Source organism: Chiloscyllium plagiosum, chromosome 10, assembly GCF_004010195.1.
Source record: "Chiloscyllium plagiosum isolate BGI_BamShark_2017 chromosome 10, ASM401019v2, whole genome shotgun sequence".
NCBI classification, from domain to species: domain Eukaryota; kingdom Metazoa; phylum Chordata; class Chondrichthyes; order Orectolobiformes; family Hemiscylliidae; genus Chiloscyllium; species Chiloscyllium plagiosum.
The window spans coordinates 26,471,710-26,489,462 of NC_057719.1; the positions used below are offsets into that span (position 1 = coordinate 26,471,710).

At 39.9% G+C, this 17,753-nt stretch overlaps 1 protein-coding gene across 1 annotated transcript in view; it reads left to right on the plus strand.

Annotated features, from left to right (window-relative positions):
- Positions 1-17,455, plus strand: part of sgpp1b (sphingosine-1-phosphate phosphatase 1b) — a 57,672-nt gene extending 40,217 nt beyond the window's left edge. Inside the window, exons 2-3 of the mRNA XM_043697211.1 lie at positions 5,939-6,028; positions 15,673-17,455. Of these exons, the coding sequence (XP_043553146.1) occupies positions 5,939-6,028; positions 15,673-16,224 (642 nt within the window). The 3' untranslated portion in view covers positions 16,225-17,455. The remainder of the gene's footprint in view (positions 1-5,938; positions 6,029-15,672) is intronic.
- Positions 17,456-17,753: the final 298 nt, after the last annotated feature.

Below are 17,753 nucleotides of genomic sequence, written 5' to 3' on the forward strand. Positions count from 1 at the left end.
TCCTCCTTTATATTATTGGCCAGTTTACCTTCGTACCTCATTTTTCTCTGCGTATTTCCTTCATAGTAATCCTCTGTTCTTTAAAAGCTTCCCAGTCCTCCGTTTTCCCACTTATCTTTGCTATGTTATACTTATTCTCTTTTAACTTTATATGTTTCTTAACTTCCCTCGTCAGCCACGGCCACTCATGCCGTCTCCTAGGATCTTTCTTCCTTTTTGGAATGAACTGATCCTGCAACTTCTGCATTATACACAGAAATATCCACCATTGTTCCTCCACTGTCATCCCTGCTAAGGTATTGCATCTTTGAACTTTGGCCAGCTCCTCCCTCATAGCTCCATAGTTCCCTTTATTCAACAGAAATATTGTCACTTCTGATCATACCCTCTCCCTCTCAAATTACGGATTGAAGCTTATTGTATTATGGTCACTACTTCCCAATGGCTCCTTCACTTAGGGGTCCCTGACCAATTCTGGTTCATTGCACAATACCAGATCCAGAATTGCCTTCTCCCTGGTCGGGGAGGTAAAAGTAGAGTGATACAGGTAGATGCATGTTAACTGCTGCAAAACCAGACAAATGAATATGGTGAGAGTAAACAGTTGTGGGCAAGAAACAGAATATGATGACGTTAGCTCATATTCTAATCAATGTGTGAAAAGATAAACATTGGAGGTCCCACAAGGTTCATTGATTATTACTACACCACTCCTTCCCTTTTAATGTATGTGGACCAGCAATCCAGAACCTCGCGGCAATATTCTGGGGATGTAAGTTCACATTCTAATGCAGCAGATGATGGTGAAATTTGAATTTAGTGAAAAATCTGGAAAAGAAAGCTAGAGGTGAGCATGTAACCACTGTTGATCATTTTTGTTATGTAAAACAAAAAATGTTCACTAATGTCCCGTAGGGAAGAAAATCTGATCTTACCTGGTTTAACCCTGTATGTGACCTCAAATTCACATCAGTGTGGTTGACTCTTTAAATGTCCTTTGGACCTTAGCCAGCAGCCGGTGTATCCAGTGAACAAATGGCATGGATGGGGAAAAACATTAGTGACAATTTAACTGGAGTTAATTTTATGATGAAATTTGCTGATTAGCAAATTGACTAATACGACTGTACCCACAAACATTGGGTAATGTTACAGTTCCCCTCGACCAGCTTTTAAATCCATTCATGAGATATGGGCATTTGTGGCTGGGTGAGTATTTAGTGCCCATCTCCTAGTTGCTCTTGTATGTAGTGAATACCTACCTTCCTTAGTTCATTTTGTGTAAATAGCACCTGTGGTGTTTGGGAAGGAATTCCAGGATTTTTATCAAGCAACAATGAAGGAATAGCAAAATAGCTTTTAAAAAAAGTAGTTTTGAGGGTAACTCATGGCTTGTGGTGTTCCCTTGTATCTGCTGTTTTTCTAGATGATAGTGGTTTTGGGTTTGGAAGCTGCTGTCTGAGGAAACTTGGTGAATTCCTGCAGTAAATCTCGTAGATACTGCCGAATCTCTGTAATGCAGGCAGTGGATATTTGTAGATGTCGATTTAACTGTGAAGGCTGCTTTATCTTGGCAGATGGAATATAATTGTGGGGAAAATGTGAAGTTATGTACACTTTGGTGGGAAGAATAGAAAAGCTGCCTATTCAAATGGAGAAATGCTGAAATCTGCAGCGCAGGGATTTGGGAATCTTTGTGAATGAATCCTGCAAAGCTTGCATACAAATTCAGCAAGTAACAGGGAAGGCAAATTAAATATTGTCTGTTTATTTCAAAGGGAATGGAGTTTTTTTAAAAAAGATCTTGCTAAAACTATTGGGCCACAGTTCGAATTGTTTTGGTCACCATATCCATGGGAAGATACACTGACGTTAGAGGCATGACTAGTTTTTGATCCTGAGTGTGGAGGATTTTTCTTGAGGAAAGGTTGAGTTAGTGATTGGTGTTTAGAAAAATTAGGAGACCTTATTGAAACCTATATGGGATTCTTGGATGTGAAGAGGTTTTTATCCCCTCTTTGCAGTCTAGGACCAGAGGGCATTACCCATGAATAGGAGCTTGCCTATTTGAAACGGATGAGGAGGAATCTCTTCTGAGGAAAATGAGGTAGGGAATTCTTCCCCTGAATAGCTGTCAAGGCTGTGTCATTAAGTATATTTATGACTCAGAAGGCAAGTTGAATTTCTTACTAATTAAGGAGTCATGGGGAAATGGAAAGTGGAGTTTTAGTTATCAGTTGAGCCACAATCTCACTGGTGAAGCAGACTTGATGAACTAAATGGCCTACATTTGTTCTTGTTCTATGGAAGGTGTTAAACATTTGGGAGACAAGTGATGAGTTACATGTTTTAGGATTCCTAGCCTCTGGCTTCCTCTTTTTAGCCACAATACTTTATATGTAGACAAGCAGGAGGCTGGAAGAACACAGTAAGCCAGGCAGCATCAGGAGATGGAGAAAGGTGCTTAAATATGCCCTTTAGTTCCACCCTGGTGAAAAGACCAGTGTCTATTTATGCTATCAATGCCCCTCATGATTTTATAAGCTTCCAAGATCACCCCTCAACCTCTGCTCCAAAGAAAATAGCCCCAGCCTATTCAGCCTCTCCCTATAACTCACTTCCAAACCTGGCAGCGTTCTTGTAAATCTTTTCTGAACCCTTTCGAGTTCTGCAACGCTTTACAGCAGGGAGACCAGAATTGTGCACTTTTGTAACCATGTTCTATACAATCTCAGCATGACCTCCCAACTCCTATACTCCGTGCACTGACCAATAAAGGCAAGCATAACAAATGCTATCTTCACCGTACTGTCTACCTGGGACTCGATTTTCTCCACCCTTTGTCTTCTACCTTTTTGAGGCAGTTCTGTGTCCAAATGGCTAGTTCTCCCTCTATTCAATGTGATCTAACCTTGCTAGCCAGCTTACCATGAGGAGCCTTGTCGAGCAGCTTTTTTTTAAGTCCATGCAGATCATGTCCACCACTCTGCTTTCATCAATCCCCTTTTTGTAATTTCTTCAAAAACAAACTCCATCAAGTTTGTGCATGCGAAATCATGACTCACCAAGCCAGGTTGACTATCCCTAATCATGATTAGTTCTGCACCAAAACTCCTGATGAAGGGCTTTTGCCCGAAACGTCTATTCTCTTGCTCCTTGGATGCTGCCTGACCTGTGCTCTTCCAGCACCCCACTCTCTACTCTGATCTCCAACATCTGCAGTCCTCACTTCATTCCTAATCAGCCCTTCCTTTTCCAAATATGTTTAAATCCTGTCCCTCAGGATCCCCTCCAACAACTTGCCCACTGATGTCAGCCTCATGAATCAAGGTCCTTCAGATTTGAAGATTGTTGCAAATGTTCAGCCGCCTTCTTTTTACACTGACATGTTGCGTTTCCCCATCACTGAAGGTGGGGATATTTGTGGACCTTCCTCCTCCAGTGAACTGTTTAATTCTTCACCATCGTTCACCGTTGAATGTGAGGTATGTCAGAGCTTGCATCTATCTAATCTGTTGGTTGTTGGATCACTTAGCCCTATCTATCACTTGCTTATGCTATTTACATGTAAATAGTCCTGTAGCTTCAGTAGGTGTTTATCGTATTTATATGTATGTCTAATGCTACTGTTAGTATTCCCAACTATAATCTGAAACAGTTGATCACTGGTCTGATGGTTGTTAAACTTGGGTGGGGAGCATACTTGACCATAGGGTTGAAGAGTGTGTTGGAGTGTATTGCTGCTGATGTCCCACAGTACATCATGGAGCCCAGTCTGTAATTGTTAGATCTGTTTGAAATCCCTTTAAAAATAGTGTAGTGCCTCAACATTATGGAGGATATACTCAATGTGAAGGTAAAACTTTGACCCAAAAGGACTGTGAGATGGTCACTTATGTTGAGACAGTCATGGGTAGATTATCTGTGATTAACTGTTTCTTGCCCTCTTGGTTGCTCCCCACCTTCTGCATGTCTTTCAGCACTCAAAATACAAGGACATGTGAATAAAATTGCAGAATGACAATATTCGCAAAAATTTAAACATTTTACAATTTGGGGTAGTAAATAAGTTGCAGGTAAAAATAGTAAATTTTATACAGGAGCAAAGAGATCTTGCACCTTTTTTCATTTGTTTACGGGATATGGCATTTGTGTGTAAACCAGCATTTATTGCCCATTCCCACTTGTCTAGACTGGGGTGTGGGTCTGAAATCGCAGGTAGGCTAGACCAGGTCAGGATGACAGATTTCCTTTCTTTCAAAGGACCGTAGTGAATCGGGTAAGTGTTTTTGACAATCTGCATTTATGTGGTCACCATGGACTTTTTTATATTGAATTCAAATTTCACCATCCAACGTGGGCTAGTAATTCAAAACTCCAGTAAGATTACCACATTACTGCCTCCCCTACACAAATCACTAATACAATAAAGGTTTAATGTAGTTTGTTTATATTTTATAAACAAGAGATATTATGGCATTTTATCTCTAGAGGAGTTGAATTGACGAATTGACAAGCAAACAAGTTATGCTGAGCTTGTTTTGAAACTGAATTAGATCTATACAGCATGTGATAACCAGTCTTACTATTGTGTAAGATTGTGGAAGCAGTGGACTGGTGCCTAAAATATGCAAGTGTTATACTGGACTCAAAGTATTACCAATCGGTGACAAATGAAGGAGCACCAGAATCTCTCTTCGAACTGCATAGTGTTTGGCAAAAGTTGGGAAATGGGATTTGAACTGATAATCCTATTAAGGAGCTCACTAGCTAAGGTGTGGTGGCTTCTTGTTATAATTTGTGTCCAAATTGGTGATTTGCTATTATTTTCAACGTTAACTTGTATCCACTTGGCAAACAGTACACCATAACCACACATTGAGGTTGGTTTTAATTTTATAACTTTAATTGCACCTGTGTAGTATCTCTAATTTTAAAGAACATATATACAAACAGCTTTCTTTATGAATATCTGGTAGCATTATTCTTTTGTGGGTAGAGAAGGCATCCTTGTAATTTGCTTTGTAAGCTGTGATTTGAGAAAGATGCTATGATTTTGAGTGCGTTAAAGGTCAGGCGTGCCCCTCTAACTTAAGAACTAGTGAAATGTTACAGAGACCTTTTTTTAATCTGTTGGTATTGCATTGCCCAAGTTGTAAACAATATATGATACTACTAACTCCCAAATGTCACCTTTTTTATTCTAACTTCCCAGCCATCTGTGACAGGATGGATTATTTTTGTATAGGCTGAATGGACTGGGGCTATTTTTCCCTTGGGTGCTACAGACTGAGGGATGATCTTCTAGAGATTTGAGGTTGAGGGGCATGGATGAAGTGGAGAGTCCATAACTAGAGGGAATAGGTTTAAGGTGAGAGGGTAAAGGGACAACATTTTCATGCAGATGGTGGTGTGTGTCTGCAATGCCAGAGGCTGGAAGGGTTTAGAGAGATATAGGCCAAATGCTGACAAATGGAACTAGATAAATTTAGGACATCTGTTTGGCATGGAAGAGTTGGACTGATGGGTCTGTTTCTGTGCTGTATATTAAAAGTGCTAATGTAAAATTCTGCTTTGAGTAATACAGCAGAAGAGCATTCTTTAAATAGTCTTGAGGTCACTTGAAATTGTCTGAATCCATTCTATACTTAAAGTCTTCAGTGCAGGTTTGTGTGCTAACATCCATTGTGGTTTTTACAAAAACCGAAATTGCTGGAAGAAGCTTGCAGGTCTGTGAGCATCTGTGGAAGAAAAAAAGTTAACATTTTGAGTCCAGTGATCCTCCTTTTAACATTCTGTTCCAGGTTTGTTTCAGGTCTTCAGCACTTGCAGTTTTTATTCAAACATGATTTTGAAGTAGGCTTACTGTGGCTTGAATAAGCACACTATTTAGTTAGTAACTTGATCATTACTAATTCTTTGAAAATTTCTTTTTCAGTATCCATATGCATTTGGACTACTCCTGGCTTCAAGCTGGTGTATCCTTGTTTGCCTCAGCCGACTGTACATGGGGATGCATTCTATTCTGGTGAGTAAATCATGATTTTGAATTATATTACTTTTTTGATTGGAGCTATTGACAAGTTTTTTTTTGAAGTTTTAAAATTTCAAAAGTGACATCTTGGCATTGCAACAGCATTGGTGTTCTATACTGGAAGCCTACAAACAACGTCTGTCTTTGTTCACGTGCTAAAATCTACTGTCCTTGGAAATGCACACTTCGAACATTTGAAGTCTACTATTGGTCTGTAAAATGGTAATGTTGGTGCTCTTTGAAAATGAAATAAAAATTGATTTATTTTTAAGTCAGACCTATAACAATTTAATTTTCTAATTTTACATAATGTTTCTCTTTCCATTTCTCCATTCTGTGGAAAATCAGTTGATACTGTGTACACTCATGTACACCGCAATAGGGCACTGAAGCTTTCTCTGATCTGGAAAAACTCCGCATTAGCTGGGTTCGACTCTGAGCATATTTATAGCCCGTTTGATTCACTGTTTCCTGTAATCATTAGCATCAACGACATTGTAACTTTGACAACCGTGTGAAAGTAGGGTTTCGTCAAATTACTGATGCAGTGCCAAGACATTGTTGACAACTGTAGTATGCTGTCACTGTTACATTCTAGACTGGTACTGTTTTAAAAGTAAGCACACACATACATTTCAGCTTATGTATTCAAATCTAGGGTTAATAGTTTCAAAATTGTCAATTTTTTTGGCCTGTATGTGATGTGGATTTGGCTGTTGGCATTCTGACATTTTCACACTGAAAACCTGCATCACTCCGTCTTCCACACAACCTGGAAAAGTAGCTTGAGCAATCATTTTAAGGCTTCCTCTTCATTTTCTTACCTGCATAATGATACAGCAGAATGACCTGTAGTATTGTAACATGTGTTTCATTAACATGAATTTGCTATAACGCTATTGGCAAATTGGGGACGCTGTTTCTAAATGAACTTTTAAAACGTGTTGGCTGTAACACAATTACATCACCAACATCTTTTAAATGCCATTTCTAAAGCATGATTTTTCTATACTGCATAGTTGCACAAGAATGCAACAAAGCTTTGATGTTGGCAAATATATCTAGCTTTGTAAAACGAGCATTTTTATGTTGCTGCAAATCATCATTAATGGGTGTGGTTATAAAGTCACAGACTCATACAGCATGGAAATAGATCCTTTTTGATCCAACCAGTCCACGCCAAATATGGTGGGCGGCACGGTGGCACAGTGGTTAGCACTGCTGCCTCGCAGCGCCAGAGACCCGGGTTCAATTCCCGACTCAGGCGACTGACTGTGTGGAGTTTGCACGTTCTCCCCGTGTCTGCGTGGGTTTCCTCCGGGTGCTCCGGTTTCCTCCCACAGTCACAAAGATGTGCAGGTTAGGTGAATTGGTCATACTAAATTGCCCGTAGTGTTAGGTAAGGGGTAAATGTAGGGGTATGGGTGGGTTTCGCTTCGGCGGGTCGGTGTGGACTTGTTGGGCCGAAGGGCCTGTTTCCACACTGTAATCTAATCTAATCACTATGTTCCCAGCCTAAACTAGTCTTTTGCCTTTTAGGACCCTGCAACCACAGGATTAACATTGATTTCACCAATTTCCTGATCTCCCCCGGCCAACCTTTTGTCTTTTATCCCAATTCGAACCCTCCAACTTGGCACTGTCCTCCTGACCACGCACGCACGCGCGCACACGCATGCGCGCGCACGCACACACACACACCTTGGATGCTGTGCTTTTCCAGCACTACACCCTAGACTCTCTGATCTCCAGTGTCTGCAGTCCCTACTTTCTCCCAACCTAAACTAGTTCTACCTGCCTGCGCTTAGCCTGTATCCCTCCACAGCCTTTCCTATTTGTGAACTTATCCAAATGTCTTTTAAACGTTGTAACTGTACCTTTGTCAAGTTTGAACATAATTGGGGTGAAACCATGAAGGGATCTAAACATATGACTTTTAAATTTAGCATTTAATAGAACTAGGAGCCATTGTTGAGCGAGAATTGCTTGAAGCATGGCACTCCAACTGGAATTCTATCAACAAACACACTGATTTGGATCCCATTTACACACACCCTCCCCTTGGGAAAATAACATGAAATGACATCAGCAGCCCAAGGAAACTTAAACACACATAAATAAAACACAGGCCAAACCACCAGTGCTTCACCATAGGCTCACTGATGATGTTACCTAATATGGTGACAAAACTTCAGAAAACAACCTTCCAGCTCACCAAGCAAACCTTCATCCACAACAACACCATATAAGATACAACTAGGTATAAATCAAACAAATTGAGTCTGCCATACAATGAACTGTAGAGTTGGATAAGGAAACCACCAATCCAACAAATTTAAAATCTACAGAAGAGCAAATCCTTTTTTTTTTTTCAAAACCAGGAGTGACAGACCAGTGAAAGACGTATCACTGGAGTTGGTTATAGAATGTGTGCATGCCAGAGCCACTGCATTGTCATTTGCCTTTGATGCAAACGTGGTGGCATTTCTTCTGGTCAAAGTGATAGCCTGAGAGTAATTAAAAGTTTTTTTTTTTTTTTTTTTGTTTTGATTTAAAATGTAAACTGATTGCCCTTTATTCTAGGGGACATCAGTGAAGAGGGAGTCTGTGATTTCCTCTTCACTTTTCTGCTAACTACTAACATACAGTCTTCCTTTCAAAATAACAGGGCCTTAAAGTATCTTTAGACTACATTGTGATCTTGTAGAGTAATATTATTGACATTAGGCACAATGTTATAGTGTAAACAATATTTTTTTTAGTGTTTGCCTTTCACTTGGGTTGGGCCAGCAAGTATTTTAAGGGATAACTTTTGACTGCAACATTATTGAATTACCTCTTTTTGTGGTCATTTATTTCTGACCACATTAGTTATTCACTTTGCTTGTTGCTACATGGGGTCCAGTTCCAAGATTTAGTCCCACTGGGAAATCCAGTGTTGTGATTTTGTTTTTAGTAGATTTGATTAGAGATGTCATGTGTAATTGTACAAAAACCAGAGGAAAGGTAAGCACAATGCAGATTTAGGGAGCTTGGTCTCCTCTTTTGATTTGATTTTAAAGCAGTTTTAACAGTTTTAAAAGCATACATGCCCTTCCTTTTTTTTTAAATATGGAATTATTTTGGAGAAGGGTAGGATATGCAGGTAATCTGTATAATCTCCAATGCCAGTGACTTTGACATCAAGAACATCTTATTAATACTTAACATTCCTGTGTTTTTCATATGATAATACTTTAAATCTCATAAGCTTTCATTGTTGTGGGCAGGTTAGACTTAGTTTAATGCTGCAAACACTGACAAGTAGAATGACTGCAGTGAAGCCACTGTTCTTTAACAGTGCACTTAATTTTGACCTGCTGAAACTTGTCTGCCTCAGTTCCATGCTATCATGGACTTTATCCATCATTCTCACTCAAACTTCATTTGATGACATAGTCTGTCTTTCTGTTGTCTATCCTATTTGTCTCTACCACTCCATACTGGTGAAAACTGTTAGACAAACTCAGGTCTGGCAGCATCTGTGGAGTGAGGAAAAACTTTACGATCTGAGTTATACCAGACTTGAAATGTTAACTTTGTTTCTGAAATGTTAATTTTGTTTCTGTCTCCACTGATGCTGCCAGACATACTGACTGTCCCCTGCATTATGTTTCAGATTTCCAGTATCTGCAGCATTTTGTTTATGGTACATTCACCCCTCTTCACAACTTTTAACATCTGTCTACTATCATAACCCTCTTTATGCATTCATTTACGTATTTATTTCTGTCATTTTAATCAACCTATTCGAATGTATAATGACCTCTTGAAACAGGTGGGACATGAACCCAGCCAATCTAGCCTAGAGGTAGGGACACTTCCATAATGTCGTCATAAGGTGCTTTTTTTTTTCCTCTGGTCCAGTTTTCCCCTGAAATGCAACTATTCTGTTTTATTCAACCATTCCTGTGGTGCAAAGTTTTACCTTGCCATAGGGTGAAGATGCTTTTTCTGAATTATCTATTGGATTTTCTGATGACTGTCTACGTTAAGTTCGATCTCACATGAGGCAACACAACTTTCTGTGTCCACTCTGTCATTACAATTAAAAGCCATTGTTAGGTTACTCCCTGAGCCACTGCCTCAACAAGAGAATTAAAAATCGCACAACACCAGGTTATACTCCAGCAGATTTATTTGGAAGTACAAGCATGGAGTGTGCTCCTTCATTTAGGTAGCTACCTAACCAAAAACTTTGTACTTGCAAATAAACCTGCCGGACTATAAACTAATGTTGTGATTTTTTAACTTTGTCCACCCCGATCCAACATCAACACCTGCACATCACATCACATGGTTTACAAGAGGGAAGAAACTCGGCCTGTCACTTTTATTTCTTTCTATACTAATACAGATCTGGTATCATGGTTTGTTATCACTCTATATCTCTTCTCGGTCCCCCTACATCCTCTATGCAACATAGCAACCAATATAGTGCACAGGATAATAAATGTGGTTCGATACAGTTTCAATATAACTTTCAATTCTATCTCTCTAAATCTTTGCACTTGGTTTGCTTTTCTTTACCCTGGACCCTTTTTTGGCAATTTTAATAAATTAGCTGTGTATTTATGCTCCAGGATTCTTTTCTTCCTCCTCCATATCAACACCATTACTTTTAAAGTAATGTGTGACTTCTCCATTCTTCCTATGGAATATGTACAAAACAAATTTGTACATTTGTACATTAGGGATTTTTAGCGCTCTCATCCTCTGGATGCAATCTGTCCAGCATGTGCATATCCTATGTTTCCCAGAATTAGTGTTGATGCCTCCAGAATCTCTCTCCCTCTCTCCTGTCATCACTTCAAACATGCATTCAGCTGTTCTCTTATGTTGCTAATTTTGCTAGCATGTGGTACTGTACATAATCCTGTGCATTAAATTCATTTTGGGATCCTGTTTTGAGTTTATTCACTACTCCTTAGGCCTCATCCCTCTTTATACTCCTCTTGTTATTGATGTCGACTGTGATGTCTGTCTGGATATTCATCCTCCCCCTTCAGAATGTTTTGTTAGGTTCCCTTCTTGAGCTTACATGCTTGATTCAACTGCAATACTCCAACTTCTGTGAACAGCCACGATTTATTTAAGCAATTACAAGCTTTTGGAGGATCACTTAACACTCTTAGTGACGCTTGCAGAGCGTGTCAAGTGAGGCTTCCTGAACAAGAGAATCACTCTCCCTTTAGACAGGGTTTTGTATCCCAGTCAGTCATGATGCACGACACAACCCCCTGCCACTCCATAGTCACACTCCAAAAGCAATGTGAAGTGATTAGGTTGCTCCTCGAGGCGGTCTGTGACTTGGGCCGCTCCTCAAACTGCAGCATTTAGAGTATGATTTAGATTGTCACATCTGAAAAAGGTGCTGCCAGCTTATTCCTAGGAATCTCAGCCAGTATTTAGTCAAGTTATTGACACAACATACAGTGATTGATTGATTGACAACTAGGAATTACTAGTTCATGCAGTATGTAGGATCCCCAGGATCTTCCCATGTGGAAACGTGTTCACCAGTAAAGTTCTTAAATCCACAGTCTTTAGTGACCACTCCACCCCCTCCAAGTTGAGTGGTAACAAGCCAGTTATCCAAAATCTCCTTCTGTAAAGTTCAACCTGTAAACAAAATACAGTCTAGCAGGGTTTGGTTCTGTTGTGTACAGTGGATAAGGACTCCGGCCTCTGGAGATGCAAGGATCAGTGCTGTTCCTGCAAGGCCTTTTGGAGTTCCATGCAGTGAAGTGTGCTCCCAATGCAGGGTGCATATATGTGGGGTTAGGTGTAGCCATCAGTTTTGCTTTTGGCCATCTTCATGTTCATCTTTGCAGATTCCAACCAGAAAGTATGGATTTTCAGGATCAAATTAAATGCTGTTTAATGCAGTCTTTGCTTCTGCTCGCACTTTGCTGTGCAAAGAAGAGAAGGCGAAACTCGTGTGGTTTAATATCCAGAGGAAGGCCACTGACCAGCATATGGATCTCCTCTTCATGGTTGTTAACTTCTGTTTTTGTGCTCATGACTGGGCAGCTGATTGAATTTGTTGTGTCCCCCTATTCTGGGTAGGAGTGGTTGGCAGAATGGGGGACAATATGTTCCAGTGTCAATTGTCTATCAGGAGTGCTGAGCAAGGTTCCCAGGAATGTGATTTGGCGCTCATTATTGGCAGACCAGACATGTCAGGAGGTACCTCTGACTTTATTCCCATTTGATAGTCCAGCTTGGCGTTTCAACCCCGACTCCTTATTTTGCCTGCTCTTCTCTTCTCCATTTAACCTCAACACTGACTCTTCAGCACTTCCCAAAACCTAGGGTTTCCTATGTCTCACACTCAACTCACATCAAAAAGAGGGATTAATTCTCCCAGCTGGCCTGTTTAGATTTATTTGTTATTTTCTCAGCAGTCTTTCTCCCTGTGGATATTAAATCTTTCCATTTAGTCCTCAAATTACGTTTCCAAATTGCTTCCTCTGCTTTTAAACCTATATCTATGTTCCAAGTGCCTCCCATTGGCCATTTTTCATTTCCCAACTTTTTACTTAAGGATCCTGACTGGCGCCTGAACCGTTCCTCATTTTGGGGGTCATCCCGGCATAACTGATACAAAGCGGTTCTGACACCAGACTTGTCAAACGTCTGTGCCATTTTCTTTAAAGTCTCAACTTCCTAACTTCTCTCTGTACACTAGTTCAGAGTCCTCAGTCTCCACACTCACTCCAAGGTCCTGACCTTCACTGGGGGATTTCCCCGCTTAGACTGGCTAAGGCAGAGTGATTGTCTCAATCACAATAGTTATCCTTTTTTATCTTATGTACTATATTCCGGGGCCTCATTCTGTTATTAAGGACTCTTAACCTCCGAATTCCAGGGATACTGTATCCTCCCTGGAATGAACTGGTCTGTGTACAAGTATGTAAGTTAGCTCAGAGGTTCCATCACTAGAGTCCTAGGAGATGAGGGGTCAACTGAGTGAAAGGTGAGTGAGAGATCAAGGTAAATCTTACCTAGTTAGCCCATCCATCTCCTGTTACCATCACACGAGCGATCACTTACTCAGTCCACCTAGAAGCTCCCTAATATGTTGGAATCCCACTCGTCGCCAAATGTGAAGTTCCCTTGAGATTCTTACATGCTTGATGCAACTTCAGGATGCCAATTTCTTTGAACAGCCATGATTTTATTTCAGCAAGTACAAGTTTTTGGAGGATCACTTAACGCTCTGCAAGCATCTCGAAGAGTGTGTGTCAAGTAAGGCTCCCTGAACAAGGGAACCATCCTCCCCTTTTTTTAATACAAGGTTTTATATCTGTCAGTCATGCATGCAGGACAAGCCACCCCCACCCACCACTTTTTTTCCCCCCATAGTCACATGCCACAAAAAAACCATGTATGGTTAGGTTATTCCTTAAACTGCAGCATTTAGAGTATGATTTAGATTGTCACGTCCTGCCTGCAAGACAGAATCCGCCCCCCACTCCAGCACATCCAATTTCTTATTTCAGCAGAACAAACTAACTCTAACATCTCAATATGGCCTGTCGCCTAGTCAGTGACAGTCATGACCCTGGTAGAAGGAATAAAATGTCCCATTCTGGTGTCATGGATGCAGCTGCAGAAATATCTATCTCTTCCCCTTTATGATAGAATAACAATTGTACTCCCCTTTTTCCCTTGTAGTGTCTCTTGGTTTCTCAGGGAGATGAAACCTCTCCCATAGCACATACAAAACAGATTCTCTGGGGGGGGGTGTGAAGATAAATAACAGCCTTGCACTACCTGTCTAGTACTTTCACTGATGATTATCTGTTCTGCCTGCAGCTTTGTGGATGCTCCAGTGATTCTAGATACTGCTTCTGATCCAAAATGCAGGGCTGCAGCTGAAAATTTCATGCACGTGGAAGTGGCCCGAACTTAACAAATTGTACAGTAGGAGCATTACACGTGAATAGTCTGGAGTCATTTGAAGAATGGCAGATTCCTTTCCTAACGCAACAATCAACATTTACTTTCTGGTTGTTATTAGAATCTTGATTCCAGATTGTTTTAAAAATTAAGTTCACACTCTACTAGCTGCCATGGTGGGATTCAAACCTGGGGACCCAGAACATTACCTGGGTTTCTGGATTAATTGTCAGCAATCATATCATTAGACCACCACCTCCTTTCTACTTAAATACTACTAAATCTAAATCAAACACCAAATGCAGCTGCTGTATAACCAATCAATTCTCAGCTTTCCTGTGTGTGACAGCTTTTTTTCCCCTCAGTTGGGACAGCTGCCAAGTCAGGTCTGACTCTGCATTGCTGTTTCTCTCTCTGACTGCAAGTAAGTCTCTCCCACTTTTAAAAAATAAAACTTCAGATTGGTCAAATGTGATTTCCCCTTCATAAATCCATGTTGCCAATGACCACTCATGCAATTATCTTCTAAATATCCAGTAGTCATATACTATATAATAGATTCTAATATTTTCCATACCACAACAATCTTTGTGTATCTTGCTATTTTACTACTTTTATTCTCTCTTCCTTATTAGTAGTATGTCCAGCTTAACAGGCCTGTTGTTTGCAATTTTCTCTCTTGCTTAAGCAGTAAGGTTACATTTGTAACTGCATTCACTCTCTGTACTCATCTCTTTCAATGCTGCTTAGCACGATGGTTATTTGTGTTCTGAGGATTGTTTAAAGTTTACTTCACTTAACGTTTCCAATATTAACAATCTCTCACTAGGTCCTTGGATTTTAATTATTTCAGGCAGGCTTGTTTTCCATTTCTCTATTTGCTATTTTAAATTAACTAAACTGGATTCTCTGAAATGGAGTTGCATTTGTCTTTGTTAATCTGTTTCCCTTTTTGTTTTACTTTTTGTTTTTGAAGCTTTTACAATCTGTGTTCTTGCTATTTTAAACTCCATTCTTTATTAATTGTCTGTCTTCCTCTTGAATTCTGCAATTCTCTCTTAATTCTCAGGTTTACCTTTTTTTTTTTGCAACTTTGTAAACCCCTCCCTTGTGATATTTTATTCAACTTTGTTCACCACAGCACTCTGGTTTTTCCTGTTGGTTATTTTTGCCTTGTAGAAATTTATTCTAAAGAGGATTTCAGTTGAAAAATCAATTGTTGAGATCCTATGCAAATTATCCCTATGCATCATTTGGCTAGTGGCCTTTAAATGGAATACATTTACAACTATTTTATTTATAATTGCTTCAATGAGGCAGCAAAACCCAAAGTGCTGCTTTGGTGTACTATAAAGCAATAAGGAGACAATAGAGCAAATGACTAGTTGAACAAACCTAATTTCAACAAAAAAAAAATCTTCTTTAGGGAAGAATGCACAGCCTAGACCCTTGACAGCTGAAGGCATGAATACCAATCGTGGGGAAAGTAGGAGCTGGAGTAGACTATTCAGTATGGTCATGGCAAATCCTCCATCTCTGTGCCATACTCCCACTTGCTTCCCTTTATCGGGGCAAAAAGGTTGAAATATTTGGTCATTGGTTGGTTGATGTTGTAGTTTGTGAATCTTGCTTTTTGAGATGTGGTCAGATGCTTTATTTGAATTCCCTCATTAACTTTTTCTATTTTCTAATAGGATGTCATTGCTGGTGTGCTTTATAGCATCTTGATCCTGATCATCTTCCACCCAGCTTTGGACATAATTGACAACTTCAACTTGACCTACAAGTATGCTCCTTTATTCATCATCAGCCTTCACTTAGGAATGGGACTCTTTTCATTTACCCTCGACACGTGGAGCACATCCCGTGGTGACACTGCTGAAATTCTAGGCACTGGCGCAGGTATCGCTTGTGCCTCTCATTTCAATCACATGTTTGGCATATTACCAGACCCTCCTCTTGATGCTCTGCCGTTTTCTCCCCCAGTAATCTCAGTTAACCTTATTGCAAGAGCATTTTTACGTTTTGTCATTGGCGTAATTGTTCTGTTACTAACCAGAGCAGTGCTAAAAGCATGCACTATCCCGCTGGCCTGCAAGATATTCCGTATTCCATGCACTGACATCCGCCAGGCACGTAAGAGAATGGAGGTGGAACTTCCCTATCGTTACATGACATATGGAATGGTAGGATTTGTGGCACTCTTTCTGGTTCCCTCCTTATTTAATTACCTGAATCTCTCTTGATGGGAGGAAAGGGTCCTTTTGACAGAGCCATTAATTGCAAGCTGGAATGCTAGATTTTAGACGGCAAGTTCCAGATCGGTTGCTTGTTCTGCCTGAACCCTTAAGCAGACCTCTGTTTGGCCACATTCACTTTCAGGCAACTAACTGCAGGTGTAAGTTAAGATATGATCACTTTTGAAGAAGTTGGTGGTTTTTTCCTATATCCATGTGGAAGATTTGAGACTCTTCTGAAGTCCACACAAGGAGCTGAAGACCATAAAAGGAGAAGGAAATCTAAATGGTTATGAAAATGCTTATGAATAAAGATCCTGCAAAAGCTTATTTAAATCTGTGCAGAATGAGTACAAGTATAATAAATGACTGAAGTTTCAGGTATCTAACAATTTATTCAATTGTGCCTTTTTAGTTTTATTGAATGAGAATTGCTGCAGTTTCACCAATGGTTATCATTAATTTTAATTGCCTCAGATGATGAGTTGTGCAACGTTTTGACATTCCATTGCTGTTTTAGTCTGTAATTTAAGTTTGGGTCACGGTCCTAATTTGCAACTGAAAGATACCTTCTAAGTGCTGCAATTTAAGAATTTTTTTTTAATCAGAGCACTGATTTTTTTTTTTTAAACTTTCTCTTTCCTAATTTTAGTTAGTCACATTGTTTTAAATGGGGTGTTTGTGCACAAAAACACTCATTTGAAATCCTTGACACTCTGTTTATTGTTTAGATTTTCAACCTGAGGTGATATAGTTAAATCTGATTACTTATGCCCCACATTTTAGACACCACATAGGATTGGACACCTGATCAAATGAAGTACTGACAACTAAAAGTTTTATTTCCCCAGTTGAAAGTTGAATCTCGTTCACTTCAACTGTCTCTGAAGACACAAACCAATGTAACATTACAAATTTCTTGCAACCATGAAAGGATTGTCCATGTGCTAAGTCTCTTCTGTGTTCTGAACTCTGTCAAAAGAGAAGGTACTGCAATCTGTTAAATGCTTCCAAGATGTTGGAAAATTGCATCTTTTGCGGTGAATTAATGATAAAGCAATAGCTTGATAAATGTAGGTCTTGCAGACTGGTGGGAGACATTTCGGTATTAAGGGAGAAGCTCCAAATTTGAGATTAGACATAACTGCATAGGTTCCTACATTGATAAGAAAGTGAGGTCTGCAGATGCTGGAGATCAGAGCTGGAAATGTGTTGCTGGAAAAGCGCAGCAGGTCAGGCAGCATCCAGGGAACAGGAGAATCGACGTTTCGGGCATAAGCCCTTCTCCTGTTCCCTGGATGCTGCCTGACCTGCGCTTTCCCAGCAACACATTTCCAGCTCCTACATTGATAACCACTTTGTGTACAATACTAAACAATTTAGTGATTTCCTCCACTAAAATAAACCATGGTATATATTTTTTTTCCCTGCATGGCTCTTGCAGCTTTGCCCTATATGTAATGATGAATCTACTACCATGTATGAGGAAACTATTAAAGTACTATTCTGATTTCTTTAGTTCTTGATTTGTATTTGCA